The 18,705-nt window shown below is 38.3% G+C and overlaps 1 protein-coding gene across 1 annotated transcript in view; it reads left to right on the forward strand.

Annotated features, from left to right (window-relative positions):
* The window catches only part of col14a1a (collagen, type XIV, alpha 1a), a 115,546-nt gene that overhangs the window by 49,536 nt on the left and 47,305 nt on the right, over positions 1-18,705 (forward strand). Inside the window, exons 22-27 of the mRNA XM_054621031.1 lie at positions 3,471-3,620; positions 6,549-6,665; positions 9,449-9,595; positions 11,467-11,541; positions 13,153-13,292; positions 15,764-15,887. Coding sequence (XP_054477006.1) covers positions 3,471-3,620; positions 6,549-6,665; positions 9,449-9,595; positions 11,467-11,541; positions 13,153-13,292; positions 15,764-15,887 — 753 coding nt within the window. The remainder of the gene's footprint in view (positions 1-3,470; positions 3,621-6,548; positions 6,666-9,448; positions 9,596-11,466; positions 11,542-13,152; positions 13,293-15,763; positions 15,888-18,705) is intronic.

Here is an 18,705-nt window from a genome sequence, read left to right on the forward strand (position 1 = left end):
AACATTATTTGTATTATCAAACAATAATCCCAAAATAAGCCTTTAGGGATGACCTGTAAAATGTAGGGATTACAGAGACTTTTCTCCAGTGTTTTTGTCTTGTAATGATTTTTCAATGGTTTATTGAAGTCCCAGTGTTTCCATCTCATTCAGATACACCTTCATGTACTATAGTAACCTATTCACATGCGCGCACACACACAAACATTAAAGCACAGCTGTTAGTTGTCAAACACAGGCGCATTTTTTTTATGTATTGTGTGCTTTGCCCTGGGACATAGGCTCATCCAAACATACTAATCAGGTTTTGTTATGACCCACCAGCAAGAAACCTGTGACAGGCACAAAGTAGCTGAAACAAACTGCTCCCAAAGCTTTCCTGATGGTTACTTCTAACGTTTTCTTTTTAATCAGATGCCTGAGGGTTCAAAGAAAACCTCAGCGATCAATATCTGAAATAAAACATTACCCTTCTTCATTTATTTATTGCCTTGAAGCATCCTCAAAAGCACATTTTCACTGTTCTGCTGCTTCTCTATTGCTAATTGTTTTATCCTTCCAAGATGAGGCCCCAGTCTTTATAGTTTCCACGTCTGTTTTTTGTCATCTAAACACAATTACTGCATCTTTGAGGTTCCAAATTCAAATAGACAGACTGCATTAATCTGATTTTATGAAATTAATTTCACCAGGCTGCTGTTCTCTGTGTGAGAATGTTTGACAAAGTGTGTGTATGTGTGTGCAATTTCCTACACACACACTTACAGATATACAGCTACAATATACTTGATTTTTTTTTTTTTAATGCAGCCCTTTAATTATTATTGTGTTAGGTATTTTGTAGTTGTTGTTTTGAAACTCTGAATTGATCAAGTTTGTTATTATTATGTCTTTGTTTTTTTATTGGCCTACAGGAGTGTGTGTGTGTGTGTGTGTGTGTGTGTGTGTGTGTGTGTGTGTGTGTGTGTGTGTGTGTGTGTGTGTGTGTGTGTGTGTGTGTGTGTGTGTGTGTGTATATCTGTGCAGCGGTGAGCATATTTATGAAAAGATTGTGATGTCGTTTACACCAGTGATGGAAACAGATTGACCACTCATCATTCTTAGTATTTTTTAAACAATTGGTTCCTGATTTCAGGCAGAGGTAGAGAGAAGCAGCATGGTGACCTTTCATTTTTGCAGCTGACATTACAACTTGCTGATTTTATCAGTTGTAGCTAGCTAGCTATTTTAGCCAGTAATAAAGTGGGCTCCATGAGTTGGCAGAAAATGCTATCGCCAACTGTTGGTTGGCTACATACAATGAATCATGCTAAAACATTGAGGCTGTACCTGCTTGTTCCAGGCAAAAGACACCTTCCTCACCAGCTAGTGATCCACATAGAAAACAGGAAAATAGAGAAATGACATCGTTCTAGCATTGCAGTGCTATTTAGTCTCATATCATAAGTATGATGAGGGAAGATATGGCCTTATTATGTGGATGTCCAATCAGTGTTGATGGTAAATGGAGTCAATTGAAGCAATACATTCCTCAGTGCGTGCTATTTTGATAGAGAAAGCTGAGCTCTCCTGCTTGTGGAGCAGTGCCAACAGTGGATGTACCTATACTTACGCAAGTGATGAAATAATAACATGAGGGCTCCGAGTCTGAACCAGTGTGAATCAAGAGGGCAACAACTCTTTATTATTTTCTACATCGTCACTACTGTGGTGGAAGTTTTCCCATACAATTTACTTATACTAATACCCAATTTGTACTAGTACTATCTATGTCCCGAGATGAGTCCCAATGAGTGTTGAAATAATGATCAAATGACAAATGAAATGTCCTTGCGGTATTTTATTTCTTTGCATGAAAGAGCCAGAAGTTTACAGAGTCACCGGGAGCCTGCAAAGTACTGAACTCCCGAGTCAGGCTGCTCACCCCTGCATATATGGGAGCCGGGGTGGCCAGGCTCAGTTCTGAGTTAGCATCTACTGACAATGAATGTGTGATGGAGGGGGTATGAAGAACAAAAGGGGTGCATGAATATCAAAGAAGAAACAAAGGAGAGGAAAATGACCAAAAGGTGGGTATGAGTCTCAGGTGGGGAGGAAGGACCAAGGTGTGAGAGGGCCAAAAGGTGGGGGCATGAATGACAAAGAGATGAAGGGACATAAGGAGCAGGGGGGGTTAACATCTCCACACAGTGTAACTTAACATACAGAGAGACGAGGTTCTCGACCTTTAGAGTACACATCATAGTACATTTCATTCAAAACCTTTAGAGTAAAATCTTCACATCATAGTACATTTCATTCAAAACCTTTACATTACATTACAGTCATTTAGCAGACGCTTTTATCCAAAGCGACTTACAATCAGTAGTATATTACATATCATTCACCCATTCACACACTGATGACAGGCTACCATCAAGGTGCCACCATCAGACTCTAACTAACATTCATCATCCAGTCCACACCGATGGCAAGCCTTCAGGAGCAACTTGGGGTTAAGTGTCTTGCCCAAGGACACATCGACTGCCGAAGCCGGGTATCGAACCACCGACCCTCTGATTGGAGAACTACCTTGCTCTCCACTACGCCACAGCCGCCTTTACACTATATACTTCCAACATACACTAATATAATTTTCCATTACACTACGCACAGCACAATAAACAATGAACACCCAACTTAAATTCACTTTAGTAGGAGGCAAATCAACAAAATAGCTCACAATAGCATTAGGTGATAAAAAATACTCACCCACTGGTCATCAGTTCTCTCAGCCCTGCTTGTCTTGGTTGAGCTTTCCTACTTATCTTCGGGATCCTGAAGGTCTCCACTACCTCTGTCCAAGTGAGGAGTAAAACTTTAAAGCATAGTAACGCACACACAGGCTATCTTGAGGTTGGCGCAAATGATAGCATCCATTCGCAAATACCTCCTGCAGCTGCAGTCTTGGCCTGCATTCTTTGTTTATAACATCCTATGCACGATTTGCTGATGGTAACGTAACTAGTTTGCAAAACAAGTGAAGAGAACAAGGAAGTTCTGCTTTTGAACCCCACCATGCTTTATCGCCACCTAGAGAAATAACAAATGAAATAGCCCGTAGTTCCTCCTTGCCTGAAACTACATCACTGTCACTTCAATTGACGCAACTGGATGCAGGAAGAACTGATTTTGCAGCTGCAGACGTGAAGATTCACATAAACACTTTTAACTTTAGCTACAAAATAAATGTTTTATGGATGGGGATTAACCGATGTGTTCGGTAAATGTAATGCTATCTCAGCTAACAAGTTTCAATTCTAAATGGGATCGAAATGTTTTTACAAAGTTTCAAATCAATTTTTTAGTTTTTAAAATTCACGGTAAACTGGATTTGATTCGTGATTTCGGATTGTTTTCTTAAAAAGTATAACTCCTCCCTTTCTATGTTTTTGTCTGTGCCCATGTAAATATTTGTGTGTCTTTTGAAGTTCTAGGACCAGTTTTGGAGACAACAGTGACTGAAGATGTGAACTCCAAGCTGCTTCTGAATCTACTAAGTGGGACGGAGTACAGTGTTCAAGTGACGTCCTCCTACCCTACAGGACAGAGTGAACCACTGCTGGTGAATGCCAAGACATGTAAGCATTCTCATTGTTTAGAGGAGGTGTTAACATTGTTGACATTGTATTGGCATGACTGTAAATAGATGAGGCTATCTCACTGTTTGCTTAGACAAGTTTGCTGAGGTTAATATAAAACTGAGATTTATGAAAGTGATATTCTAAATGTAATTTTAAATTGAACTGTCACTGATGATAACCTGATTTACTTTTGGAAAGTCATGTCAAAAGTCAACATCAGTCATTCCAAATGAGCTCTTATGGGGAAGCCACCATCACCTTAAGTTTTCAGTCTAAAATTGTCTCAAAGGACAGTGTGACTATTAGAAGAAAGAGGCAAACAGCAACAGCGGCAGCAGTAGCAGAAAAGCAAAGTAGTTTGAGGAAAATGGGAAAGGAACAACATGCATGTAAACTGCCTGCTGATACCATACACTCTAATTTCCATTGAGACTTTAGCAAACAGACGGATAGAAGACAGAGGGATTTTAATAATTCCCAGTCAGCCAGACAGAACAATCCTTTTTGCATAAAGATTTGGTATCAGGAGGTGCAGTAAGATCTAATGCAGGCTTTAAAGTCTCTCACATCTAAAACAAATAGACTGTCAGAGAGGGAGGAGGTGAGAGAGAGAGAGCGAGATTGACAATAAGTAGAGAGTAAGAGAGAAACGTGTCTGTAGTGAAGAGATATAAGTGCAGGCATGTATATACGTATTTGTTCTTTAAACCTATTCTGACAAGCTCTCAGAAAAGTGCTGTGTCACTATCCATTACCAAATATGTATGTTGACTTTTGTTCTTCTGTGTGTGGTTTTCCGAAAACTGCTGTATCATCCCTTACTTTAAAATCTACTACTGTCTTTTGGGCTCACTGTCTGATTTGCCGGAAGGGAATTTGTCAAATGGCGGCTCAACAAACTGGATGAAAGCAAACATACTCTAATTTTAATAGCTCATGAATTTTTAGTTAATGCACACAGCAAAAAGAGATTTAGATTTTTTTTATGAAAAGCTATTTGCCTTAACTTCATTATAAAAATGTTGAGAAATAAAATGTAACAACTAACTGTAGAGGGATTCATCCCTTCACTTGAAAAAAGATAATAATTTATGCTCCGTTTTCTATTCTTTAATGATCCAGCTGTGGTATGAGTGACAACTCGCTCACACCTTCCTGTGTCTATACAGTTCTCACGATGAAAGATGCTTTCATGGGAAGATAAAGATGAAATATGAGGCATTGACATGTAAATTTATCAGCCTTCCACATTTAAATGGCAGTGTGACACTTGAAGTTTGTGCCTTTATGTCCGCATCAACAAATTTAGTGAGAATCTTTTGGCTGTTCATAAGCCTAATTTCTATACATTCGGTGCAAAATAATATGTATGTAAAATAACTTTATCAACATTTTAGTATTTTCAGATCCTCTACCTCCACACATTTCTAGTCCTATCACATATTCTCTATCAGACACAAGCAATTCACAGTTCACTGATATATATATATATCAGGTTTATAAGATTTTCCCATATTACACAGGGCTTATTTAAATTCACTGTCCATATTTGTACTTCAACTGGAGGAACGCTGATTTATTAAGGGGGATGCGTTGAGTCATTTCTCATCCTAATAAGGGAGGCAAAGTAACATATTTCCCTGGGTACACTGCATTCATTGCATCCTTACCATGGGAGCCACCTGGCATGTTTACACCAATAAATAACACATACTAGCATGTAGCATAAAAAGGTAATTATTGGTACCTCGAGGGCCATTGAATGAAATGAAACTGTTTCCCCCAAATAAAGTTGTATGTGGTTTGTATTGTACAGTAAAAATATGTTTACACTGGGACCACTGAAGGGTGCTTGATCAATTTTTGGCTCAAGAAACTTTGTAGAATTAGCACAATATTAGAAAAGAATGTAAAAGTAATACATGACGAGAAACACGACAGAAATTATGGGGGCAGAAAATGTTTGGCCAGTGTCATCATAACAATCGAGCCAAATGCAGAGCTTCATGTTGGTTATTTTCCTGTGCAAAGATACCAAGTTTATGTTGTTTGATTGCACTGCCATCCTGACACAGTTTCACATTACTTATTGTATGTACACATGTATACACACATGACATGGTACATAGTACACATGATTAAATATGTCTGTGTTGATGTGTTTACATGTGCGTCTGTACATTTTACATTGTGCCTTTAGCATGTTTGTGTTTGAGCGTTGTGTGTATCCTACATATCATTGAGTGAACTTATGGGTTGCCATATGCATTATTCACTACTATTTAAAACAAGGCACCTGCCATATGGTCCCAGTTTAAAATATCCATTTACTGGCGCCAGAGCCAAGTTTATTTTATGCCATCAGCATATTCTGATAACGAGAGAGAGAGAGAGATAGAGATGTAACCTTTGGTACACAAAACTCTTACTACTAAACAAGCTTCAGCTCTTAAATTTGCTTGTGGTGTTTTGCATTTTGCTGCATCATGCGTCAGTGGTTCTCCACAATGCAGTGAAACACCAAGCCTGACTTATTTTGTTACTTGGCGATCTGTTCAAACATGAGTGTTTAACTCGTCAGTAAAGATATATTAACGTCACTTCCACTTAATATGGTGAACTGTTCAAGTTCTACTTGTCTATTTTATGCAGCTCTTTCTCACTAGACAACACAAAAAAGAGACCATTAGGAAAGAGAAAAAGTTTATGGTTGAAAAATGTGAAAAGGTGCCACTGTTAATCAGAAACATTTTTTGTCACTTATGTTAAACATCTGTTATAACATATTACATGTATACTACTATAATCCATATGAAACGGTCACAAACACAAGTGACCAGTGTTAAACTAAACATTTATATTCTGATTTACATGTCTTAATTTGTTGTTGTTCATTTTTCTATCCACCTGTCTCTCTATCTCCAGTGTTCCTCGGTGTCTCTGGTTTGGCGTCCTACCAGGTACGTCCCAACAGCCTTTGTGTCCAATGGCAGCCTCTGCTACGTGCCACGTTGTACAGAGTCTCCATACAGTCGACACTCAGTAAGTTCATTTACCGACAGTGTTTGGGTTTGGAGTTATCCATGTGTATGTCTGTGGGCCAGTCTGTTCTCAAAGGTGGTGGTGATTCAGTGCTTTCTTAAATTCCTTTTTTTTTTTTTGAGAATGTGACACCAGACAGGCAGCTCACTCCAAGCAGTAACTTGATTGACTCTCCTGTGTTGAATTCAAATTAAGTGCAACTAGAGCATATAAATATCTCAAGACAAAAGTTTAATTCAGACTATAGCTTTCGGAAACTAGCAGTAATCCTAGAACATATGCACAGTCACACAGGCAACAGCTGTTCTACCCAACATCTGTGCGTACACCTTTAGCCATCCCAACATGTTTCAGTGTTCCAAATTGTTAGAAACAAAACTTTTGCCAGCAAAGTGACTGGAATCCATTCAGTCAGTAAATCAGAAGTTTTACAGGAGCTGTGATATTCGGTGAGGGGAATTTTGATTGAACTCCAAATTCTGAATATGATTCCTTATTGATTTACAGTCTATCCTTGTGAAAATGTCTCAACACTCTCTGGTTGGTGTGTGTGATGGTTACATGCGTGTTGTTTACATATATGTTTCACAATCATCTGGATTCATATTGATATGTGCCTCTCAGGAATAAGTGTTATATATTTATGTAATTTCCACTTGGCAGTGGTTTGCATTTATAAAGGATATTCATGAATCTCTCTGTTTACAAAAAGGAATGGAAAAATGATATGTACACGATCTCTCCCCTTAAACGTCACGGGAGGAAACTGCTTTGAGAATTGCTCATGTCATCGCGTCTGAAATAAAATGAATAAAGACACAGAGTATGACCTTTAGAAGCTGTTAAATGCTCAGCTCACTCAGTTAATAAATGTGAAAAATGGAGACAGAGGAGGAAAATAAGTAAGGAACAAAGAAAGGAGCCCTTGAAAGTAGAGCTCCTTTCTATCTACCAAAATCTATTGCAAAGAAATCAATCATCAGAAAAACAAAATAAATGATCTAAACCTCACCCATTGAATCACGTGTCTAAAATACAAAAACCTTAATAAAAAACATTCTACAATATGGCCTGTCGGCAGGAGAGTATTTTGGCGCTGGTCCACTTACAGTGAACAACTTCATGTTCAAGTTTTATTTTTATTTGTCATCAGAGGGCAGTTGGTTGTACAGCAGGGGTTTATATAAAATATAAAGAATGCTGTCACTGTTTCAACAGAGACATAGAGATATTTATTTTCTGTATAGCAGTCTTCACAATGTTTGCTTGAATTACTGTATGCAGCCATCTGTAACAAGTATCATGTAGATTCTTGGTTCTCTGGGAAAGTTCTACTTGTTGTATTTCCACTCATTCTTTTTATTGTTAATCTGTCTGCTGCTTTCCGTTGATATTAAAATTGTAACTCTTGCCTTAATGTTTAGTAAGTGAGGTTTTCGCAATGATAGGTGGTCTGTGGCAATATTTTAAGTTTACAGGTACGACGGCTGCAGATGGTCAGCAAAAAGTGGACAAAATTGACTTGGTCACTCGGGTCATCAGTTAAGCATTTTGAAAATCACTTTACAACAAGTTTTAATAATAGTGACACAAACCTACTCAGCTTTAAAATGCATTTTTCTATTCAGGGTTTCAGTAGATGATTGGAAATGTAAAAAAATGTGTGTGTTTCCTGGTGAATCTAGAGATAAGCAACATGAATAAATATATTTATACTTGAAGGAAAAAAAAAACATTAAGTGATGTTCGTCCACATTGTATTGCCTTTCACTGTCAGTAAAAAAGACAGAAAGATTGATAAATACTTCTCATTTCCAACTTCCTTCCCCTCTCCCTTTTTCTATTTATCTCTCCCTCCCTTCTGAGCAGCGGTTGGATATTCTAGCTAGCGTTTAGAGATTTTGTTTAATCCATGCAGAGCCAACCAGCTGCCTAAACACCTTCTCTGATGGAATAGTGCGCTCTCTGTGTGACAGCTGTTTCCCTAAATTGTATTATCTATGGCTTGGTACCTGTGTGGAGGAGGAGCAAATTCGCTGCTCCCCAAGATGAGGGACACATTAGGAAATAGAATTAGACAGATGAAACTGACAAATGGCAGCTATTAGTGCATGTGTATGTGCACTCCCAGTTTCCAGTTTGTCCCCAATTGGCTGCCAATATGAATTCTAATTTATTTGTTTGTCTGTGATGCTGTCCATAGATGGCATTCCAAAACAAAAACTCAAGTGTTGCAAAAGTGTTTGCCGTCTGAAATCTAAAGGAAATTGACTAAAGGAAAGGAATCAATAAATGTGAATCTTTTCATTTTTTATGGGATATAATACGTTTTTCCTACAGCGATTTTAACTACAAACTTTCTTTATAGTTTACCTTTTTTTTGGTGCATTAATCTGTTATGAATCTGCCAGAGATTGGATAAATTTGATGTATTGCAGTCATTTACCCTTATTTTGTTGTGAAATTGTATGATTAATAAAGTTAACAAACTTTTTATATCAACTTTGAATTTCCAGGTGACCCAATATGCTTTAGCAGTTAACCTTAAATTTTAACTGCCTGTCTGCTCCAATAAAGCAGCTTAGTATCCAACTCTGAAATAAAGTGATACTTAACAGCTCTCCGACTTGAATATGATGCAGAAAATGGCTGAAAAATAGGAAATGTGCTGTGTGAATACAGTTAATGTGAAACAGGAACTTTAGAGGGATTTGAGCTGGATTTTATGACCCTTGATCTAAACTTGATTCATTAAATGTATTATTTTTGTTCTTTGCTTGCAGATGGTCAGAGACAGGAAGTAAGCCTGGGAGGTGGTGCTTCCCGACAGTGCTTCTATGACCTCACTCCCAGCAGCCAGTACGAGATCAGCGTTCACACCCAGATGCAGGATATGGAGGGACCTCCTGTTTCTATCACTGACATGACGAGTATGTTCCAAATGTTATATACATTGTGTATACCGTCCATGCTTAATGTTCTCATGTCTGCCTTTGAACTCAGGACAAAAGCTGCTCAGTGTAATAACTTAAAGTTTTGAGTTTTATCCCATTTATTTCTATTTTTCATTAACATCTTTAAGTTGTTTAAATCACAGTCAACTCTTTTATTCCACACATTTCTTGTCCACTCTTCCTCACACACTCCTTTCTTTATTCGTTCTCAATTTTCTCCCTATACTTGTTTAACCCCATGTTCCTTTCAATCTCTCTTTATGTCTCTTTCTCAATCTGTTCCCCTCTTTAGACACCATCTGTCATACAGCTGTCTCACCCCTGTAACTTTCTCCTCTGCTTTCAGTACTAGGTCTCTCTCTGTCTTCCTCTCATTGCCTTTCTCTCTCTGAGAACCTAAAGGCTGCTGTTGCAGTCCATTGGTCAGCTGAGGAGCTGAGGAGAACAGCACAGCTTCAGGGACCAAGAGTGCTCATCTCACAACCAGGGTTATAGATAGATTGAAATGCATAAGCACACACACAGATTCTCTGACTGATGTTGATTCACAGATTCTGTCTTGATAGCTGTAAAATTAAATTCAACAGGAATATCTACAATTTGATTTCAGCAACAGGTCATTGATAAGTGAAGAGTTGTTTAGCTAAATTAAGAGTAAAATGTTGCTAAATAACAAAAGTTAACTATGTAAAACAGTTCCTTTCAGGTTGCTGAATTATTATTTAGTTTTTCTATAATGTGTTTTTAAATGTATTACTAATTACTGACGCATTAATATGTAAACAGAAGTTAGGAGTGGAGCTAACTTTAACTTCTTTATAAACTATGAGGTAGTTTATTTTAATACATGATATTTTATTAGATTATTGCATCTGTATATATCTGCACAGTAATCAGAGATAGCATTAAATGTAGTTGAGTAAGAAAAAAATATATAAATTCTAAGTAAAAAAAAGTAACTCAAAATTACTCAAGAAAAATTCTTGTAAATGTTCTTTGCAACCTTCAAATACTGCCCCCAGATACCTTGGTAAGATGATTATTGAATCAAATAAATAATTTACTAATTATCACTTTTGTCACCAACACGTTACTGTTGAAGCTGAAGAGCATTTGTTGAGAAATTTCATCCTTCTTTCATAAAGTATGTGCCCCTTCTGTTGGCAGTCACAGATATTTCCAAGATGATTTACTTGCTGTACCCTGGTTTGACAGAACCCACTGCTTTCTGCAAAGTAAATGGCTTGGCACTGAGACATACGGTAACCTTGGGCTGTTTTGACTCTGAAAAAACAACCTCTGGTCAGAAAAATACTAGACTGATGAATACAGTGCTATTACCGTCCCCAACTTATAGAAGGATGGAAAAAGATATATATAGAAGGAAAGTAGAAAGATAAAGTCTGATTGCTGTATCTCACTGATGGAAAAAAAGATAAACAGAATAAAACACTGCAGCTGGATTGCTCATGTACACAAATAGATTCTAAATACAGATCGCACTTGAAATATTTTCTCTGTAATGGTCCATAACTGCTGCCGGAGGAAGAAAGAGGGTTAGGAAACTTTCAGTTTGATAGAAACAGGCCACTGCTGTCTCATTGGGTTACCTTATTGAAGTGTGTGTGTGTGTGTGTGTGTGTGTGTGTGTGTGTGTGTGTGTGTGTGTGTGTGTGTGTGTGTGTGTGTGTGTGTGTGTGTGTGTGTGTGTGTGCGTGTGCGTGCATGCGCATCTTTTGTGTGGTCAGAGCGTAGACCTGATGACAGTGCCACTTTCCACCGCCATCATGATTGATGATCTTGTCTTGTTTCCCCCTGTGTTTTTGTGTATCTGTTTGTGTGTCCAGTGCCAGCGCCAACTCAAGCTCCGACTGAACTCCCCACCACAGAGCCCCCTCCCACCATCCCACCTGCTAAAGAAGGTGAGTGGGAAGCCTAACAAAAATCATACATTCATAATATTCTTCCAGGGTTTTACAGTAGTGGTAAAATTACTTTTTATGGTAACATTAGTGACCTGACACAGAATTTTTTAGCTCTTGAAATGCATTTTAAGTTAAAAACTTAACGTGTAAATTACCACACTGTGTCATAGCTGTCATAGTGCATCAACAGAAATCCCAGGTTTCAGCAACAAGTACATACAATTTTGTTATGTTTTATGAGGTGGTATAACAACTTCATTATAAAATTTGATTGATTACCAAAATCTAGGGGGCAGGATACAGAGAGAACAAGAAATTTAAAGGAGCAGAGGCGATGGACACATTTTCTGGCCCAAAAAAGTGTGAAGAAGCACAAGACATGACAGGCAGAGATGAACGTGGTAAAATAGAGGTGCTAGGATTTACAGCAAAGGGTGGTGGTGGTGGCGGTGGTGCTGGGGTGGGTGTGGATGATGGCCTGATTTTTAAAAGTTTGTCCCCCTGTCCCTAATGCAAAATGGCTGGTCTGTTACTCAGGCCAGAACAATAGCAGGAGAAAGAAAAAGAAAAGGTGCACACATATCTGTAAGTGGAGAGAGAACGGCAGTCAGAACAGCGAGAGGAAAGAAAGGAAACAAAGTGATGGGCAGGCAGGATGAGAAAAACAGGCAGAGACTGAGCTGCAGACAGAAAGCAAAGGGGACCAGACATAAACAGAGACAAATGTGGGAAAAGACACAGTTGAAGCAACAGGAAGAAAGAAGTAAGTAACAATGCTGTATAAAAACAGAGATGGAGAGAAATAATGGTGATGAGTATTGAGACTACAGATGAAGAGTTTCAGTTAAATCACAGCTTTTATCAGACTCAGCCACATAAAACTGTATAATCAAAACTCTCTCCAGCTGACCTTTAACTTGACATGTCTGACAAGCATGAGAGTTATGTTTAAGAAATACTTAAAAAATACATGATAATAGCATTTGTCTCTGTCAAAAACCAATAAGACCAATAAAGCAGAATCTTGCATGTTTTCATTTATCGCTCCTGTTTAGTTTGCTGAAGCTAAGGTTTTCCCCTGGCTTTTATTGTGGCATACATGGTTAGGAACGCACAAACTGGAGTTTGAAAAGTTGTTAAAACCACAAAACAACTTTAATGCAGTAAAGATAAGGCTACTGGGAATCATTTGGAAACCTGAGAAGAATAAGAAGAGTCAACGCCGGACCAGGAATATAAATGAGCAGCTTATGGGGAAAGAAATACACAAACAAATTGAATATAGCACATTTTTGTGGTTTTAAACTCTAAAGTTTAGAGTGTGCACTATACTTTCAAGCTTATAAACTCTATAGTGTGCAAATTAATCTGAGGACCCAGCCTTTGCATATTTACCCTTTTGCAGAGGATGTATATTTGTAGTGCTTCATACTATGCATATTTACTCAGTCTGAATATATTAAGCAGCCAGTTAACATTCAAGTTGTGCTTTGTCCTCTGCAGACCTTCATTCTTTATGAAACTATTATTTAAATGCAGAGAAAAAATATGTGCTGATTAAATCTATATATCTCTCATGTCCGTCTGTCTTTCTGTCTGTCCGTCTAGTGTGTAAGGAGGCCAAAGCTGACCTGGCATTCCTGGTCGATGGATCCTGGTCCATTGGAGACGACAACTTCATGAAGATCACACGTTTTCTCTACAGCACCATGGGATCACTGGATCTGATTGGACCAGACGGTACCCAGGTCAGTCATGTGACCACACCTAGATCATTTTTTAACCTCATGGAGAATCTCAAAGGAATAACATAAGAGTGAAACAGTGATGAACAAGTTTTACTTGCTTGTAATGTGCCTCCCTTTCCCCAAATGCATCATTACAACAAAAAATCTGAATTAAAAATGTTAGAGTTCAGTCTTGCGCATCTGGGTCTAAATAATGTTGCTCAGAATCTTCTGGTATTCACATGTATGGTTAGTGGTTCTTGTGTCTAGTCTAAATGTCTGTGTCTAGTGAAAATTACTGTATTGCCAGTCTATACAGTACCATAATTTATCCAACAGAAATACAAATGTGCCTAAGGCTTTTAATTTTAGTTCACTGGCTATAATTCTTTCTCATTGTTATAGCACTCTTCTTCTGAAAAATGCATACTCACAGGAAATTGAATGTAAAGTAGAATCTAGCCAAAGGTAACCACACTAACCATAACAATTATGAAATAAAGAAATGATATGTCATAGTGTAATCTGTGGGTAAAGAACTCATTCACAGGAGAGAGAAGGTTGTGAAAAATAAATATTTGTTCATATAAGAATGCATTTTTGTGGGAATTCGCACTGAAAGAAAACATTACAAACCTCTGTATTTTCTGCAGGGCTTTAAAATATTTCCAGAGGTGATGTTTTGCAAGCACAACGCTGTATAACATATAATAAAATTCACATATATTCAACAACCCTTTGCTACCCAACTACCTCATCATCTGTTCCCCATATTTCACTTTCAACTACGCTGCAGAATAGAAAGGGAAAAAAAAGTTTTAATATCCTTTCAAATCTATGTAAAACAGACTTTCATTAAGGAGATAATGGAATAATGGAGACAGTATGTTGTACGCCCATAATGAAAGGATGGAGAGGGAATTAACGTCATGGATGACTCTCTCAAGATCTGCAGCTTGCTTTCTGTAACCTGTGAGCTAGTCCTTCCGTCTCTTCTTTGTTGACAGAAATAGAAATTACGGACGTGACAGAAAATATAGAGATAGATAATGGAATCTTGACCAACCTGAGTTTACTGTTTGTCCTTTTGACCCATGTGGACTTGGCTCATTTATAATTTGAGGAAGGCTGCTGCTATTGGCATGAATTGATTCTGGAAGGATGCTTTGGAGCAGAATTTCACCCAATTTTCTTTGGCTGTCCCCTGACAAATCAGCATGGCCACAGCCTTGTATCTATAGAAAAGGTTAGAGAAGTGAGGAGGAACTTTAAAGCCCCAGAGAGTCAATCTTTACTTTCTGGAAAGTTACTTTTTAGTTGCTGCGTGGTATTTGATTAACTCATGCTAATTTGCTGCCATTGTGCTTTGTGCCAGAACACATTACTAGATGCATTAAAAGCTGGAAAAATGTTCAGATGGTTCAAGGCAGCATTGATCAATGTGATTCTTAGTATAAAATCCGCCATCAGCAATACTTTAAATCTACAGTGAATGTTACCATCTCCATTGTCTCAGAGTGTTTTTCATGTATCAGGTTCATAATACCAGGCTCTAACTTGAGGCATCATTGTGAACTAATTTCTTTGTGCTTCTTGCCTGCACGGCTCCCCCACTCTGTCTGCAGAGCTCAGCTGGTTCATTTGTCACACTGTAGAGGTGCTTGCTTGCTTGCTAAAGCTTTGTCTTTCATTTGTGTAATGTCTGCTGTTAGGCAGTTTGCTACCCTTGGTGTGCCCCATAACCCTCTGGCAGTATGCTACCAAGAGCAAAACGCTGGCTGTAATGTGAGAGAGTTGGCTGTACAGTAAAGAGAGAGTTGGCTGGTAAATGTAGTCTGGCCTGAGCCAATAACAGCACCATTAGCACTTTGGAAGTAGTGATAGTTGTTCTCCACTCTTAGAGTGAGCCAATTAGATTAATTTTAGCTCATATTTATATAGATATATATATATATACGTGTGCTCTTCATGTATCAGTGTGAAAATACAGTACTCACTTTGTGGGGCCACACACTTCATTTGTACAATGATAATGTTTCAGCGCACAAAAGCAGCATCTCTTTGATAATGTTGGTGAGCATAGATGCAGAAATTTTATGTGATAATAAGGTATGAATAGGTTTTAAAACTCTAAGTGGCCACGCCCTGAGTTGTGCCTAACGTTAAGCCTCAATATAAATTGAAATTGTGATTTATATAAAAATTCAACTCCCATACAGTTGTCATGAAGGGGGAGAATAGCTAAAGGGGACCTTAAACGTGTTTTGCACCAGGCTGTAAACATGTTCATTTCTGCTGTAAAGTTGGGCATTTTAACATGGGGGTCTATGGGGATTGACTCACTTTCGAAGCCAGCTTCAAGTGGCCATTTGAGGAACTGCAGTTTTAACACTTTTGTGTTGGATACATTGCTCAACACTGGAGGTTGCAGCTTGAATTTAACTTATTTCCCATATCTTTCTGTCTGTCTGTCTGTCTCTGCCTCCCTGCAGGTGGCCATCGCTCAGTTCAGCGACGATGCTCGGACAGAATTCCAGCTAAATTCCCATGGCAACAAGGAAGCGCTGTTGGAAGCTATCCAGAGGATCAGATACAAGGGAGGAAACACAAAGACCGGTCAGAGCAATTTGTTAAGTAATATTAGTTATATAGCATGCAATGCAACAAAACAGTTACATTCAGAAATTTACCTCAACCTGTTCACAAATCCATCTCTGTAGTAGCTTTAATGGAACTTTTGATGAATCACACATTCTTCTTCAGCAGAAGTTTTTGTGATCCAATATAAACTCCAGATCAGTTTAATAACAGCCCTTGTGGCTTTATTGTTTTGACAACTTATTATTGATATTTCCAAGGTCAAAAATGCACTTTAAAACCTCAACTTACAAGAAAAAATCTTAATAAGCAAACTTTAAAAAAGCATGTTGTGAAATGTGCAATATCACTATCAAAATGCCAGGTTTCATCTAATTCAGGACACTAGTTACAAATATCACATACTGCAGAGAGGATGGACTTAAATGTGGGATTAGGATGCATAACAAGCAGTTTGGGGTTGTGAATCAGTTGTAAAGTTTTGGTAGAAGCGTCCAGCTGTGCGAGTACAGACAAGTACACATTTCGGTAACCTCTAAGCTTGATGTGGCTTTAGAGGTAATGCTGGTTGTTCAGAGGACTTTAACTTTCCTAAGTCTCGGTCATGGCTCAGTGTCTGTTCAGTAATTGTGTCCTTGAGCTTTGCTATCAGCTCCATGGCTAAACGGACTATCATCTGATCACACTTATCCCTGCCTCCCCCTTCTTACTGCTCTTTCTCTTCCTGCCTCTCCTCCATCTCCTCTACTCTTTTGCCAACCTCCCACTGTTCTCCCCTTCCTCACTTTATTGCGTTTTTGTTTTCTTTTAAAGTGTCTCATCTCTTCTTCTCTCTTTTCATTGTTTTTTGTCTTTTCCTCTGAACATTTCTCCTCTTTTAGCCCCTGTTTTTCATCTTCGGTTTTCTGCTGTGTCATTTTTTTCTCCATATCCCCCCATACCTCATATACACCTACATCTACTTAAATGTCTTACAACAGGTGGAAACAGGTGGTGTTTTAGCTGACAAGGCAGTATGCGTGTGTGTGTGTGTGTGTGTGTGTGTGTGTGTGTGTGTGTGTGTGTGTGTGTGTGTGTGTGTGTGTGTGTGTGTGTGTGTGTGTGTGTGTGTGAATGTGTGCGCCTGCGGTCTAAAGCAGAACAGAAAATATACCATGAAATTTCATCTTCCCCACACAAAGGGAATGAGGGGGCAGCAAGCATGTCTCCCTCTCCCCCTTTCTCTTCGTCTCTCACCCACACATGAACATCACATACATGCTCATACGCTGCCTCAGCGTAGATCCTCTTCAGTGCTCACACATTATGCCTATTCTTCAGTTTGTCTTTATTTCCACCAGAGACACCCACACAGCTTTTTTTTTTATAATTATTAATTACACTAAATAAAACATACAATATTTATATTATAAGATACTTTTGGAAGAATTGAACAGTAGTTCCTGTCCTGCTCAATGATTATTTATTCATGCTTTAGTTTTGATATGTTCCCCTCCCTTGTCAATCTTGTTGCCAAACTATACAAATACCTAAACCTCCTTAGTTACATCTTACCCCTCTGGTCCATTTAGAGATAGATTAGTATTTTCTCTGGCTTTCAAAACTGAGGCTTGCATTACAACCCTAAAGTTAGCACTCCAAACCCAAACTATTCCTTTTTTTTAATTCTTAAACCTCAGCTTCTCCTCAGAGATCCCATCAGGGCCTCACACTGGGTCTTAATCCCCCAAAGCCCTAAAATAAAAAGAAATATAGCTTTCAGCCTCTTTAACCCGGAGCCTCTGGCAGATATATTTTTGTGGATACAACTGCTAGCCAACAAGAAACCCCACGGCTATAATGCCTTTTTTTTTATGTTTTTACTGTAGATGGTTAGCTCACTTTGTATCCTCTATCCTATAACCCTTGGGTCAAGCAAACACATTGAAAATGTGCCCAAACGATGCATAGATCCACAGTAAGCTGACAAATCTCTTGTTAGTGCCAGAGAGTATTTGTCCCCCTTTTTTAAATATATTTGGACGGTGAATTCAGTTTTCTTAGTCATGTTTATCCATTCTGAAATCTTAACTTAAAATCTGCACATTTTAGGAAGCAACCTGCATCATATTTTCTCACCATTTCACATCTCGGAACGGCCAACTTATCCCAGTCTGTCAGTTGGCAACAGAACTGCTAATGTATCTGTATGAGTGCTTTGCTCAATGGCACTGTGGAGGTCAAAAGAGGAGGGACAGCTACTTATTCGTCTTCTATAACAACTTCTAGTCATAAGTCCTTTATCTATACCCATTTTATAAACAGTATGTAAATGATGCTGCCTTCTTTAAGACCTCGCAGTCAGTTTTTCCCACCATCAGTACCTCCTGATATGATATGAGTGTACGCATGTTGAGGATCCATAGTGTTAAAGATGATACTCTAGGATTTGGCTTTTCTCTGCATTTATTCATTAAGGTGAATTAGTGAGCCTTTGACTGGCTTTGGTGAATGATTGATTTAATATAGTGGCAGCTGTAATAGACTTAACCCTGTATATATATTGTAATGTGTATATATGTGAGTGAGTATGTGTGTCTTTTGAAATTGATGAATTTCAAGACCTACATGAGTAATTGTGTCCAGTATGTAAACTAGTGTTACTTTTAATCCTTGATTGTACAGTAATATATTCACACATTAGTTATCCAAGATGTGATTTGCCTCGTTTTATGATTAGCAGTCAGTCTGACTTCTTCAGCTATATTAATGCAGTTGTGTGAGACCCTCACTCTGTTTTTCAACGTTTATGAGTCTTTTATGAATTCAGGAATGGATGTATGAATGGCCCATGAAT

This window comes from Anoplopoma fimbria, chromosome 20 (genome assembly GCF_027596085.1).
Source record: "Anoplopoma fimbria isolate UVic2021 breed Golden Eagle Sablefish chromosome 20, Afim_UVic_2022, whole genome shotgun sequence".
In the NCBI taxonomy this organism is placed as follows: domain Eukaryota; kingdom Metazoa; phylum Chordata; class Actinopteri; order Perciformes; family Anoplopomatidae; genus Anoplopoma; species Anoplopoma fimbria.